Genomic DNA, 12,440 nt, shown 5'->3' with positions numbered 1-12,440 from the left:
CATTTTAACTTGATTACATGTGCAAAGACTCTGTTTCCAAATCAGGTCACATTCAGAGGTACCTCGGGTTATGACTTTAACATATCTTTTTTTGGGGGGGATACAATTTAACTTATAACACCCATTCTATCATTTCCCCTTCTTGTACTTAAGATGAGGCATTGCTAATCAAGGCACTCTATCTAGTGACGACTCACAATCCTTTTTAATACAGTGTTTTCAACAGCCATAACCAGTTATAGAGTTGACCTCTATGATGGAATCAGTTTACAACATTGTACTAGTCCTTTGATAAAGGGGCTTGCTTTGATTGAGTTAAATTGTGACTTCGATACCAAATAAAGGTTTAGGAAAAAATGCAATATGTTAGTACATTTGAGTGTAGGGATGTAAAGCTATTTATGAAAGCTCGTGTGTTATTAAAATAAGTACACTTTAATTATACCTTCTTTGACAGAGTGGCCTTTGTATATAAAGCAAGACTGAATTCTTTTAATTTTTAGATTTATCTTTTACACATTAGAAAGCTTATTTCTTAAGAGATTTGCTAATGTTTGTTTCTTCCTCTTTTTTTTTTTTTTTTTTTTTTATTTAAAAACTCTCTACAGATAAAATAATTGTGGGTAGCTTTATGGGATACCTAAGGATCTTTAGCCCCCATCCTACAAAAACAGGAGATGGAGCTCAAGCTGAAGATTTGCTTCTAGAAGTGGATCTACGAGATCCAGTACTTCAAGTGGAAGTAGGAAAGTTTGTTTCGTAAGTAAGCCCACTAATTCTGGTATTTTACTTGGAGTATGTCAATCCTTTGCTGGGTCACTTTTGTGCATTTTTCAAAGAAGACCATCCATGAATTAAATATATTTTCTGGATATTGTCACCTAGGTGTTTCTCATGTATGGCATGCATTTTATGTGAAAGCTATACATTTAAGATATAATAATTTAGGGTCTTTTAATAGTAATAGACTTAAGATGCCTGACATTATCAGAAGCTTAAAGACAAAGAGATAAGCTTTTGAAAATAACCAAATAAAGAAATAAATAAGAAGTATCTACTTATTTAAAGTTATGTAAGTGTCCATTTATAATCAGATGAAATAGCAGATAACCATTACTTTTTGGTTCATAGCGTTGAGGTTTTAAAATGAATACTTATTTGGGGTAGAGAGGCCCTATGGTTTCTTGAAAGAAGTCAGTTCAACCTACAAAGTAAGTCTTCCCCCTACAAGAGCTTTGTTTCAAAGTACTTTATTCTTAAATCTAATTTATTTTAGAAAAACATTTATTAGTTTGACCTTTGGGTAATATGTCTGCTTTTTATTTACTGATTATATTGCTGATCCTCTTAGTTTCATACACAAACTGTCTTATAATTAAGCTTGTATTTCTTAATCGTTGAAAAATATGATGAACACTTATCAAGTAGCCAGAGTTGGTTTGCCTCCTCTTTTTGAGCTCCCTTTTGCTTTTTAAATCTGGGCAGTGCCCTAAGCTCTGGATTTTGGCATTCTGCATTTGTTTATCATAATTTATTGGCCCCAGGGGCCATTTAGTCAGGGCCCTAACTCCTGCTTGAAAACCAAACAACCACTCACCCTCTTCTAGTGATATGTTTTATTCTGTTGGGAAGCTGTAGCTTAGATGCTTTAGGCCAGGATATGAGATGAGACTTTTATGCTTTGTGACTGATGTGGTTGGTAAATATCTACTCCATTTAAAAGCAGATGATGATTAAGTGCCCATCATGTACCTAGGACATATTAGATGTGATGGATTTACAAAGTAAGGAGACAAAAGCATTCTTCCCTCTAAAAACTGTTTTTACCTTACCATTAAAAAAACTGAAACACAACCAATAAACTTTCTGTATAGTAGTCTTTAAGTCTAGCCCTCATCTATGTGATCGCATTGGAAGGGGAGGAAGTTAACGTTAATAAGTAGATAGTATACTAGGCCTTTCTGTGACATCATGCTCTTTTCCTGAGCATGATGGAAAACTCGTTTTGAATGTCCAGGGCACATATACAAAATTTCCAAAGGTGATACTGATTATGTGATAGTCATGTATATTTGCATTTTCTACTAGTAGAGCAAATTATGAGTATATATTAATTGTAACAATGTTTTACAGATGTTATCTAATAAGATTCTTATTTCTAAATAAGATACTAACACTCTGAAAGTTTAAATGATCATATATACAGTAAGGTGCAGAGTCAGAACCCCCATCTAGGTCTGCAGACTTCGATTATAGTCCTTGCAATTTAGAACACAGTCTGTATAGGGGTTGCACACTGGAGGCCTGCTTGTACATGTGAGCCTGCTCTGTATTGTATTGTATTTCGAGATGGAGTTTCACTCTCATCACCCAGACTGGAGTGCAATGGCACGATCTCAGCTTACTGCAATCTCCGCTTCCCAGATTCAAGCAATTCTCCTGCCTCAGCCTCCCAAGTAGCTGGGACTGCAGGCACGTGCCACCATGCCTGGCTAATTTTTGTATTTTTAGTAGAGATGGGATTTCACCATGTTGGCCAGGTTGGTCTCGAACTTCTGACCTCAGGAGATCCACCCCCTTCAGCCTCCCAAAGTGCTGGGATTACAGGTATGAGCCACTACACCTGGCTACCTGCTTAGTATTTTAAATTTAAAAGAGCTGTCAACATTTAAGAACTAAGAGATTTCACATAAAACCCCTGCTTTCTGGCTTTTCTTGAAAAGTGTGGGGCTCTGGCCACAAGCCCAGAACCAAGTAATAGCCACCTCCTTTAGTCTGGTCTCAGTCTCCAGTTAATCACAGCCATTTACACCCTTTACTCATTAACAACCCCTGGCTTGATCCTTGAAAACTGAATTTAGGATCTCTAGACTGTGCCATGCTACGGTTTCTGGAAACCACTTGAGATAGGCTGGGAATCGTAGTGGTGATATTGGTAGTTTATTTCTATTTGAGATTTAGTCCAAATGGAAATATTTTCAATACTTTTAATAAAATTTCAGAGATGGAAGTGATATATATGCTACTTCTAACAATGGTTGGTGTTTTGTGATGTTTTAACCTTTACAGGATGCTTTCACATTATTTTATTTCATTTCACTGAACCTCTTATTTTTCATGAGAAATAGGCTCAGGGAGATTTAAGTGACTTGCCCAAAGTCACAGGTGAATTAGTCAGAAAGCCAGGACTAGAACTTGGATTTCTTTATTGAAAGAAATAGCACTTAGGGAGAGACCTGAGATCTGACTTTTTCTTGGAAGCTCTGTTGGCTTCAATCTGAAGGCAGTGTCTTGAGGCAGAGTACTTGAGCCTCTGGGGTTGTCAGATTGGTTGTTTATCATTATATTTATTTTTCAGTTATCTGAAAAATATTAGAATGTTATCTAATGAATTGTTTTGTTTACTCACAGTGGCTGTGGTTATGAGATGTTTTTGAAATTATTTTACAACTTTTTGGTTATATCTAAAACTAATATTGGAAAACTTTAAAAACTTTCTCTGTTTTTCAGAGGTACTGAAATGCTACATTTGGCTGTGTTACATTCTAGAAAACTTTGTGTCTACTCTGTCTCAGGTAAGAAACATTTTTACCAATGTAGAATTTATATTACAAATTGGGCTTAATGTTATATAAGAATAGATATTCCCTAGTGCCAACTTGGTAGAGAACACAAAACATTTAGATGAATATTTTCTTGTCTTGGTTAGCATTTTCTCATTTTTCATTTATTCTTTCAGATACTTAGACTATTACATTTTCATGGTCTACCGTTTCTGTGTATACGTATCTTTCTAGCAGAGGATTCCTCTTAATCACCTGCCTCTCCAGAATTGTTTCCAGGATTGGCTGTGACTAATATAGGCCAATTCTGGGTACTTAGGACACTTGAGTCTTAAGAAATGTTCTACAATAATGAAATTGATTAGATGCTAAGTCATAGTGGTTTGAAGTACATTTTCTTTGGTGAACCTCAAGTATTTTCTCTTTACAGTTCCAATTTCTTGGTTTTTGGTTGTCTTCACTTAGGCTTCATCAGGTTTTATTCTCTGACATGGTTCTGTGGGTACAAGTATAGTATGTGGTTTGGTTTTTATTAAAATTATAGTATGTGGTTTGGTTTTCATTATATTTTATTTTGGTCTTTATTAAATGTAAGATATAACTTAAAAATTTTTATTTCAGTTATTAGGTAAGTTTAGTTCAAGTGGAGAGTTATTTTAATGGATGTCAGTGTTAGGGGCATTTTTTTATGGGTATGAGAAAACTAAGTGTCTGTGAGGCTATTCCTTATACCAGAGATCCTCTCCTTTGGAGCTTGCTGTAAATGTTAGCTTCTAGGATTTGGATTTCTCAGACTTATTCTCTTGATTTGGGCTTTCTTTGTATTTTGCTTTCAATTTGAGTAATGATGCATATTTACTCACTGAATTGGAAATTCTTAGGCAATCTCTTTTCAGGGTGAAGATCTTTTAGATTTCTAAGGCAGGCTTGCTAACCTGGTGTGGTGTGTGGTAGACATCCAGTAAATACTTGTTGAATAAATGAATGAACAAATTTCTGGGTAGTGCTGAGGTAACTGACAGTGACTTTCTTTATTATTCTTCACCATGTGCTGTTTTTGTCCCCTTCTCTGTTACACTATCATTTTATTTCCCACTCTGTTTATGTCAGAGGCCTGATAAAGTGTGCTGTCATTGATTTTATGGTAAAGGACATGGTTTCATGTTGCTCCTCCTAGTGACAGGTCATTTATTTAGTTTGCCAGAATAAATGGAGAAGGTATTATCATACGGTGTACGTTACTTTATTGCATGGGTCTAGTTGTTCCTCTGTTTTTGACCGTAAGCCTGTTATTTTTCTAAGTGGGATACACAGGCAACGGAGGAGAACTTGCCTACAGTTATAGTTACCCAGAATACTTCTTTGGAAATTAGTTCCTTCTGAAGGCTCCATGGGGGGGTGCTAAGCAGGGCAGAGAGGAGGATATCTTAGAAACTAGAAATTCGATTAGACACTAGGCCTTCCCTGGTCCTGCTCAAACTATGGGCCAGAAAGACAGACACCTCTGGAGTTCCACTGGGGCTTAGAGCACAGACAAGGGATAAAATGTGTACTTATCAAAAAAACCCACTGAAAGAAACTGGCATAGTAGGTGACAATTTGTTTATGGCACATTGGTATCCTCCTTCAAGTAAGTGTTGAAAAAGAAAGTTATTTGCTATGGGAATGGTGATATTATTGATCTTTTATTCTTTGTGTTCATTTAAAAGCTTTGTATTCTCTGGGCACCAAGAATTGTCCAAACTACATTCTCTTTTGCCCCACCTCACTTCCCTTCTGTCTCTCATTTCTTCAGCCTCTTTTGATATTTGTGGGCTGACAATTTGTATATTTTTCCTGGCTTGGCTTAAACTGAGAAGCATGGGAAGTTAATGCTTTTGTTCTCTTGAATATGTTTCTTGAAGTTCCAGACTGAACTTTTACCTAGCTTTTACTGTAACAGGGGAAGCACAAATATTTTCTAATTTAAGTGAAACCACTAGTGTCAGCAGACAAACGTGTGAGCTGAACTTGACATCCTTTTCTTCAACTGCTCCCTTCTCAAATATTTTTTGTTTTCTAAAAAAGATTTGAGGCAAACTAGAGGAGACCTTCTAAGTTCAGTCTCCTGGACATACCTAACAACCCTTAATAGTCAGAGGCTATTTTGCTAACTTCTTTTTGGTGGGTTATGTGTCATCAAATGTATGCTGAATACAGAGAAAAAGCAGGGTCTTGCTGACCTGAAGTTGGCCTATCTTATCATACTCTGGTGAAGAGAAAGTATCACATGCCATCTCAGATTTCTTTCTGATGGGCTTCAGTTTCTGAATAAATGGTTACAGATGTGTGAGTGTAAGCCATACTGATTATGTTGTTTTCAATATTATTTTCCAAAAAAATGTGTACTTCTCAAGAAGCATTTACTAAGCATCTGACATATTTATAGAATTTTAATGGTTTCCATGAGGAGGGCAAAAAAGATGTGGTTCTTTACTTTTGACAGGCTTATGTAATCTAACTTGGTTATTTAGCGCAGTACACCTTTACTTAATCTGTAATGGCTTTGCGTTTAACGTCCTTAGATTGCTCAGCAGTTACCTAAAATTGCACTGAAAACTGTTGTCAAAGTGACCTTTGATTTTCCAGAGAATTTTTTTGGTTTAAATCAGATCTTGTTTAAGTAAGGCCTGTTGCATAAATGTTTGAATATTCATGTATTTTCTAATGGAAACTTTATAATAATTTTATGTAGACCATAATCGCATATGCTATATTCAGTCCATATATCCCAGGGTAAAACCTATGTAAATAATTTTAATATTATGTCACTGATGCCTTTTTAGGGAGAAAATGGTCAGAAATATTAGATTTCCAAATACTTATTTTATTCCAAGGTAGTTATCTAAGGAAAATTGTCTTTTTCTCCATAGTTGCATTATTAAGTTTTAAAGTGCTATTACCTGAAATTTAAGATGTATCAATGCATTTGGAGTTTTTACACAAAGCCTAATGTCATTTCATGCCAAGTTTGTTTAAATATTGGCTGCTGACACCTATGTTCCTTGACATGAGTTCCTAATGTTCCTGCTTGCATTTTGGCTAGCAGGCATGTATATAAGTGCTTTTCTTATTCAGAGGGATTGATCTGGTTGTAGATGTTGTTGAAAGAAAAACCTTAGTCAAATGAAATTTAACAGTTTAATTGAGCAAAGAATGATTTGTGAATTGGGCAGCCTCTTGAACCGTAGCAGGCTCAGAGAGACTCCACCGGAACCAAATGGTAGAAGATGATATATAGACAGAAAAAGGAAAGTGACAGACAGAAATAGGGTAAGTGATATACAGAAAATAGAATGAGGTACAGAAACAGTCAGCTTGGTTACAACTTGATGTTTACCTTATTTGAACATGGTTTGAACAATTGGCCTCCTTTGGCGAAAACTTAGTGATTGGCACAAGAGTAGGTTACAGTCTATTTATACCTCCGTTTAGGTTATAGTTCACTATGTACAGAGAAACCTTTCGGCTGAACTTAAAATATGTAAGGAGGCAGCTTTAGGCTAAACTTGATTTAACAATTTTCCCCTCTTGGTCATCCTCTCAATTTTGAGAGATTGACCACAACTAGTCATTGATGTCACCATCACCATCGTAAATGTTCTTATTTCATCTCAAAACCCACTGGGAAATAGCAGAACAGTGGGTTTTGTAAGGTCAGAACAAGGAATTCAGGTTTTTTTTTTTGTAAAGGTTAGAGTAGAGGGTACTTCCTTATGCTGGAATGTCCTGTTTATAGGAAAAAAACAAAATCTGGTCTGTTCTAGGAGCTATGTGTTTCCTTGAGATATTAGTTTGATTGTGTCACATTTAGCATGAGTGACTTCATTTTGTCTTGGTCTTGTCTGTTGGGACCTAGTGCATGAGCTTAGTCCAAAACAATGGCCTTCCATAATTTTATTTTGAAATTTTCCTCTTTTAGTCAGGTTCTCACATAGGTGAGTGTGACCAAAACTTAGGGCCTTAATTCTACTCTCAGTTAACATCAATTTTGGGTTTCTGATCTCAGGATGTCATTCATAGGTTACAGTGCCCTCATGGTCACATATCTTTTTAAGCTCTTGTCCTTCTAGTTGAAGAGAGATCATGTGGCACTCTAGAGATGGCTGCATGCAAACATTTAAAACTTTTGAGAGAATATAGCACACTAGGGAGATTACTATTTTGACTATCAGAAGGATAATACCTAGAGTTTGGAGCATGCTTCTTAGCCAGGGTCCCCATGAACCAAACCAACTAAAATTAAATAGATCAAAGAATGAGCTAGAAAAAGAGTCTGTTCGTTTTAAATAAAGTCTCTTCCTTAGTCCTCTACAGCTGAATCTCTGTAATGCCCAATGTGATGCATTTCTCCATGGTCAACAAGAAATGCCAGCAAGTGCACAGATACTGCTGTTTAGCCAGTAAGTAATCTAGAGCAGTTCTATTATTTAGCGTAACTTTCATAAGAGAATATAAAGTCCGTTATGTGACTGTAGCCTTTAGGGTAGAATCTGCTATAAAGCCTATCATGAGGGATAAATTTTTAATCATTACCTCATTTACTTCAAACCATGGAAAAGGAGACCTAACAAATGATGCCTATTTAGAAGAATGAAGACTTATTGGAAATGTTCTCTTTAACCTATGATGGAGGTTAAGAGGAGTGGACCAGTGTCCTGTTTCTGACTGATTATGAGGCAACAAATGTGTCATTAAAATTTCTCACCTTCTCACCTGCATTAGGCCTTCATCTTTTATTTATTGCGGCATAAGATTATCCATGTATAAGGCTGGCTGCAAAATCCCTCACAAATGAAAGTATACCCTGTGAATGCACACAATAGACCCTCTTTTCACTTCTATTGTTCATGGAAGCATAAGCAAGAAAAAAATAGGTAAAACTCTCCTGATAGCAGAGAAGTCTTGATCCGTGATCTTGAGAAAAAGCTGTCTGTATCATGGATGCCATCTTCTTCTGGGGAAAAACTTTCCTGTTTAGCTTTACTTTAAGATTTCCAATGTGTGTACAGTTCCAAGAGTGGAGGGGCCCTTTTAAGTTGTGAGATTATTAGCTCAAAATTTCAAGGTCACAAAGTTTTGCTGCAATGTAGATGTCAAGGGCAGCCTTTCTCTGGTATTCTCAGAAGATTCAATCTTGGGTTCTAGACTTTGAAGAGGTTGATTTTCCTCAGTAAGTGGACTGAGAAGGGCTTTCTTTACCTGGTGAAAATACACTTTGACAAATAGAGCTAATGTTATAACATCAGCCCTCTTGCATGGGAAAGCTTTTATACAACCAGAAAACATGCATTGAAAATGACAATTGAATGAAATCTTTCTATAAATGTTTAAATGGCTCATCAGCTAGCAGAAATGTACCTGAAATTTTGGTTGTTTTTCCAGGAATATGGGTTTCACAAAGCAAACATTGGTTGTAAACTATTTTAGCAATATGGAACAGTCACCACACCAATTAATACCTTTTTTAAAAATTTAAGTTCTAGGGTACATGTACACAACGTGCAGGTTTGTTTTATAGGTTTACATGTGCCATGTTGGTTTGCTGCACCCATTAACTTGTCATTTACATTAGGTATTTCTCCTAATGCTATCCCTCCCCCTACCCCCCACCCCATGACAGGCCCCAGTATGTGATGTTCCTGCCCTGTGTCCAAGTGTTCTCATTGTTCAATTCCCACTTACGAGTGAGAACATGCAGTGTTTGGTTTCCTGTCCTTGTGATAGTTTGCTCAGAATGATGGTTTCCAGCTTCATCCATGTCCCTGCAAAGGACATGAACTCATCCCTTTTTATGACTGCGTAGTATTCCATGGTGTATATGGGCCACATTTTGTTGATCCACTCTATTATTGTTGGACGTTTGGGTTGGTTCCAAGTCTTTGCTATTGTGAATAGTGCTGCAGAAAATACATGTGTACATGTGTCTTTATAGTAGCATGATTTATAATCCTTTGGGTATATACCCAGTAATGGGATCACTGGGTCAAATGGCATTTCTAGTTCCAGATCCTTGAGGAATTGCCACACTGTCTTCCACAATGGTTGAACTAGTTTACAGTCCCACCAACAGTGTAAAACTGTTCCTGTTTCTTCACATCCTCTCCAGTATCTGTTGCTTCCTGACTTTTTAATGATCGTCATTCTAACTGGTGTGAGATGGTATCTCATTGTGATTTTGATTTGCATTTCTCTGATGGCCAGTGATGATGAGCATTTTTTCATGTGTCTGTTGGCTGCATAGATGTCTTCTTTTGAGAAGTGTCTGTTCATATTCTTTGACCACTTTTTGGTGGGGTTGTTTGTTTTTTTCTTGTAAATTTGTTTAAGTTCTTTGTAGATTCTGGATATTAGTGCTTTGTCAGATGGGTAGATTGCAAAAATTTTCTGCCATTCTGTAGGTTGCCTGTTCACTCTGATGGTAGTTTCTTTCGCTGTGCAGAAGCTTTTTAGTTTAATTAGATCTCATTTGTCAATTTTGACTTTTGTTGCCATTGCTTTTGGTGTTTTAATCATGAAGTCCTTGCCCATGCCTATGTCCTGAATGGTATTGCCTAGGTTTTCTTCTAGGGTTTTTATGGTTTTAGATCTAACATTTAAGTCTCTAATCCATCTTGAATTAATTTTGTATAAGGTGTAAGGAAGGGATCCCGTTTCAACTTTCTGCATATGGCTAGCCAGTTTTCCCAGCATCATTTATCAAATAGGGAATCCTTACCCCATTTCTTGTTTTTGTCAGGTTTGTCAAAGATCAGATGGTTGTAGATGTGTGGTGTTATTTCTGAGGGCTCTGTTCTGTTCCATTGGTCTATATCTCTGTTTTGGTACCTGTACCATGCTGTTTTGGTTACTGTCGGCTTGTAGTGTAGTTTGAAGTCAGGTAGCGTGATGCCTCCAGTTTGTTCTTTTTGCTTAGGATTGTCTTGGCAATGCGGGTTCTTTTTTTGGTTCCATATGAACTTTAAAGTGTTTTTTTCCAATTCTGTGAAGAAAGTCATTAGTAGCTTGATGGTGATGGCATTGAATCTATAAATTACCTTGGGCAATGTGGCCATTTTCACGATATTGATTCTTCCTATCCATGAGCATGAAATGTTCTTCCATTTGTTTGTGTCTTCTTGTATTTTGTTGAGCAGTGGTTTGTAGTTCTCCTTGAAGAGGTCCTTCACATCCCTTGTAAGTTGGATTCCTAGGTATTTTATTCTCTTTGAAGCAATTGTGAATGGGAGTTCATTCATGATTTGGCTCTCTGTCTGTTATTGGTGTATAGGAATGCTTGTGATTTTTGCACATTGACTTTGTATCCTGAGACTTTGCTGAAGTTGCTTATCGTGTTAAGGAGATTTTGGGCTGAGACGATGGGGTTTTCTAAATATACAATCATGTCATCTGTAAACAGGGACAATTTTATTTCCTCTTTTCCTAATTGAATACCCTTTATTTTTTTCTCCTGCAGGCAGGAGAAGTTCTTGCCCTGGCCAGAACTTTCAACACTATGTTGAATAGGGCATCCCTGTCTTGTGCCAGTTTTCAAAGGGAATGCTTCCAGTTTTTGCCCATTCAGTATGACATTGGCTGTGGGTTTTTCATAAGTAGCTCTTACTATTTTGAGATACGTTCCATCAATACCTAGTTTATTTGAGCGTCAAGTTAATATGTTTATTATTACCATAATGGGCTGTTGAATTTTGTAGAGGGCTTTTCTGCATCTATTGAGATAATTACTTGGTTTCTGTCATTGGTTCTGTTTATATGATGGGTTTACATTTATTGATTTGCGTATGTTGAACCAGCCTTGCATCCCAGGGATGAAGCCAACTTGATCGTGGTGGATGACCTTTTTGATGTGCTGCTGGATTCGGTTTGCCAGTATTTTATTGAGGATTTTTGTATCGATGTTCATAAGGGATATTGGTCTAAAATTTTCTTTTTTTGTTGTGTCTCTGCCAGGCTTTGGTATCAGGATGATACTTGCCTCATAAAATGACTTAGGGAGGATTCCTTCTTTTTCTGTTGATTGGAATAGTTTCAGAAGGTATGGTACCAGCTCCTCTTTGTACCTCTCGTAGAATTCAGCTGTGAATCCATCTGGTCCTGGACGTTTTTTGGTTGGTAGGCTCTTAATTATTTTCTCAATTTCAGAACTTGTATTTGTCTATTCAGAGATTCAACTTCTTCCTGGTTTAGTCTTGGGAGGGTGTTATGTGTCCAGGAATTTATCAGTTTCTTCTAGATTTTCTGGTTTATTTGCGTAGAGGTGTTTATAGTATTCTCTGATGGTAGTTTGTATTTCTGTGAGATTGGTGGTGATAACCCCTTTATCATTTTTTATTGCATGTATTTGATTCTTCTGTCTTTTCTTTTTTATCAGTCTTGCTAGTGGTCTATCAATTTTGTTGATCTTTTCAAAAAACCAGCTCCTGGATTCATTGATTTTTTTAAAGGATTTTTTGTGTCTCTATTTCTTTCAGTTCTGCTCTGTTCTTAGTTATTTCTTGCCTTCTGTTAGCTTTTGAGTATGTTTGCTCTTACTTCTCTAGTTCTTTTAATTGTGATGTTAGGGTGTCTATTTTAGATCTTTCCTGCTTTCTCTTGTGGGCATTTAGTGCTATAAATTTCCCTCTACACACTGCTTTAAATGTGTCCCAGAGATTCTGGTATGTTGTGTCTTTGTTCTCAATGATTTCAAACAACAGCTTTATTTCTGCCTTCATTTTGTTATGTACCCAGTAGTCATTCAGGAGCATGTTGTTCAGTTTCCATGTAGTTGTGCAGTTTTGAGTGAGTTTCTTAATCCTGAGTTCTAATTGGATTGCACTGTGGTCTGAGAGACAGTTT

General features: G+C 36.6%; 1 protein-coding gene across 4 annotated transcripts in view; it reads left to right on the top strand.

Annotated features, from left to right (window-relative positions):
* BBS9 (Bardet-Biedl syndrome 9) overlaps positions 1–12,440 on the top strand; it is a 617,615-nt gene that overhangs the window by 22,466 nt on the left and 582,709 nt on the right. For all 4 annotated transcript variants that reach the window (XM_030932359.1, XM_030932358.1, XM_030932357.1 and 1 more), the window contains 2 exons: positions 609–759; positions 3,511–3,575. In XM_030932359.1, coding sequence (XP_030788219.1) covers positions 609–759; positions 3,511–3,575 — 216 coding nt within the window. The remainder of the gene's footprint in view (positions 1–608; positions 760–3,510; positions 3,576–12,440) is intronic.

This window comes from Rhinopithecus roxellana, chromosome 6 (genome assembly GCF_007565055.1).
Source record: "Rhinopithecus roxellana isolate Shanxi Qingling chromosome 6, ASM756505v1, whole genome shotgun sequence".
NCBI classification, from domain to species: domain Eukaryota; kingdom Metazoa; phylum Chordata; class Mammalia; order Primates; family Cercopithecidae; genus Rhinopithecus; species Rhinopithecus roxellana.
Note: the sequence above shows the minus strand (reverse complement) of the source record. Positions and strands in the feature narration are given on the sequence as shown.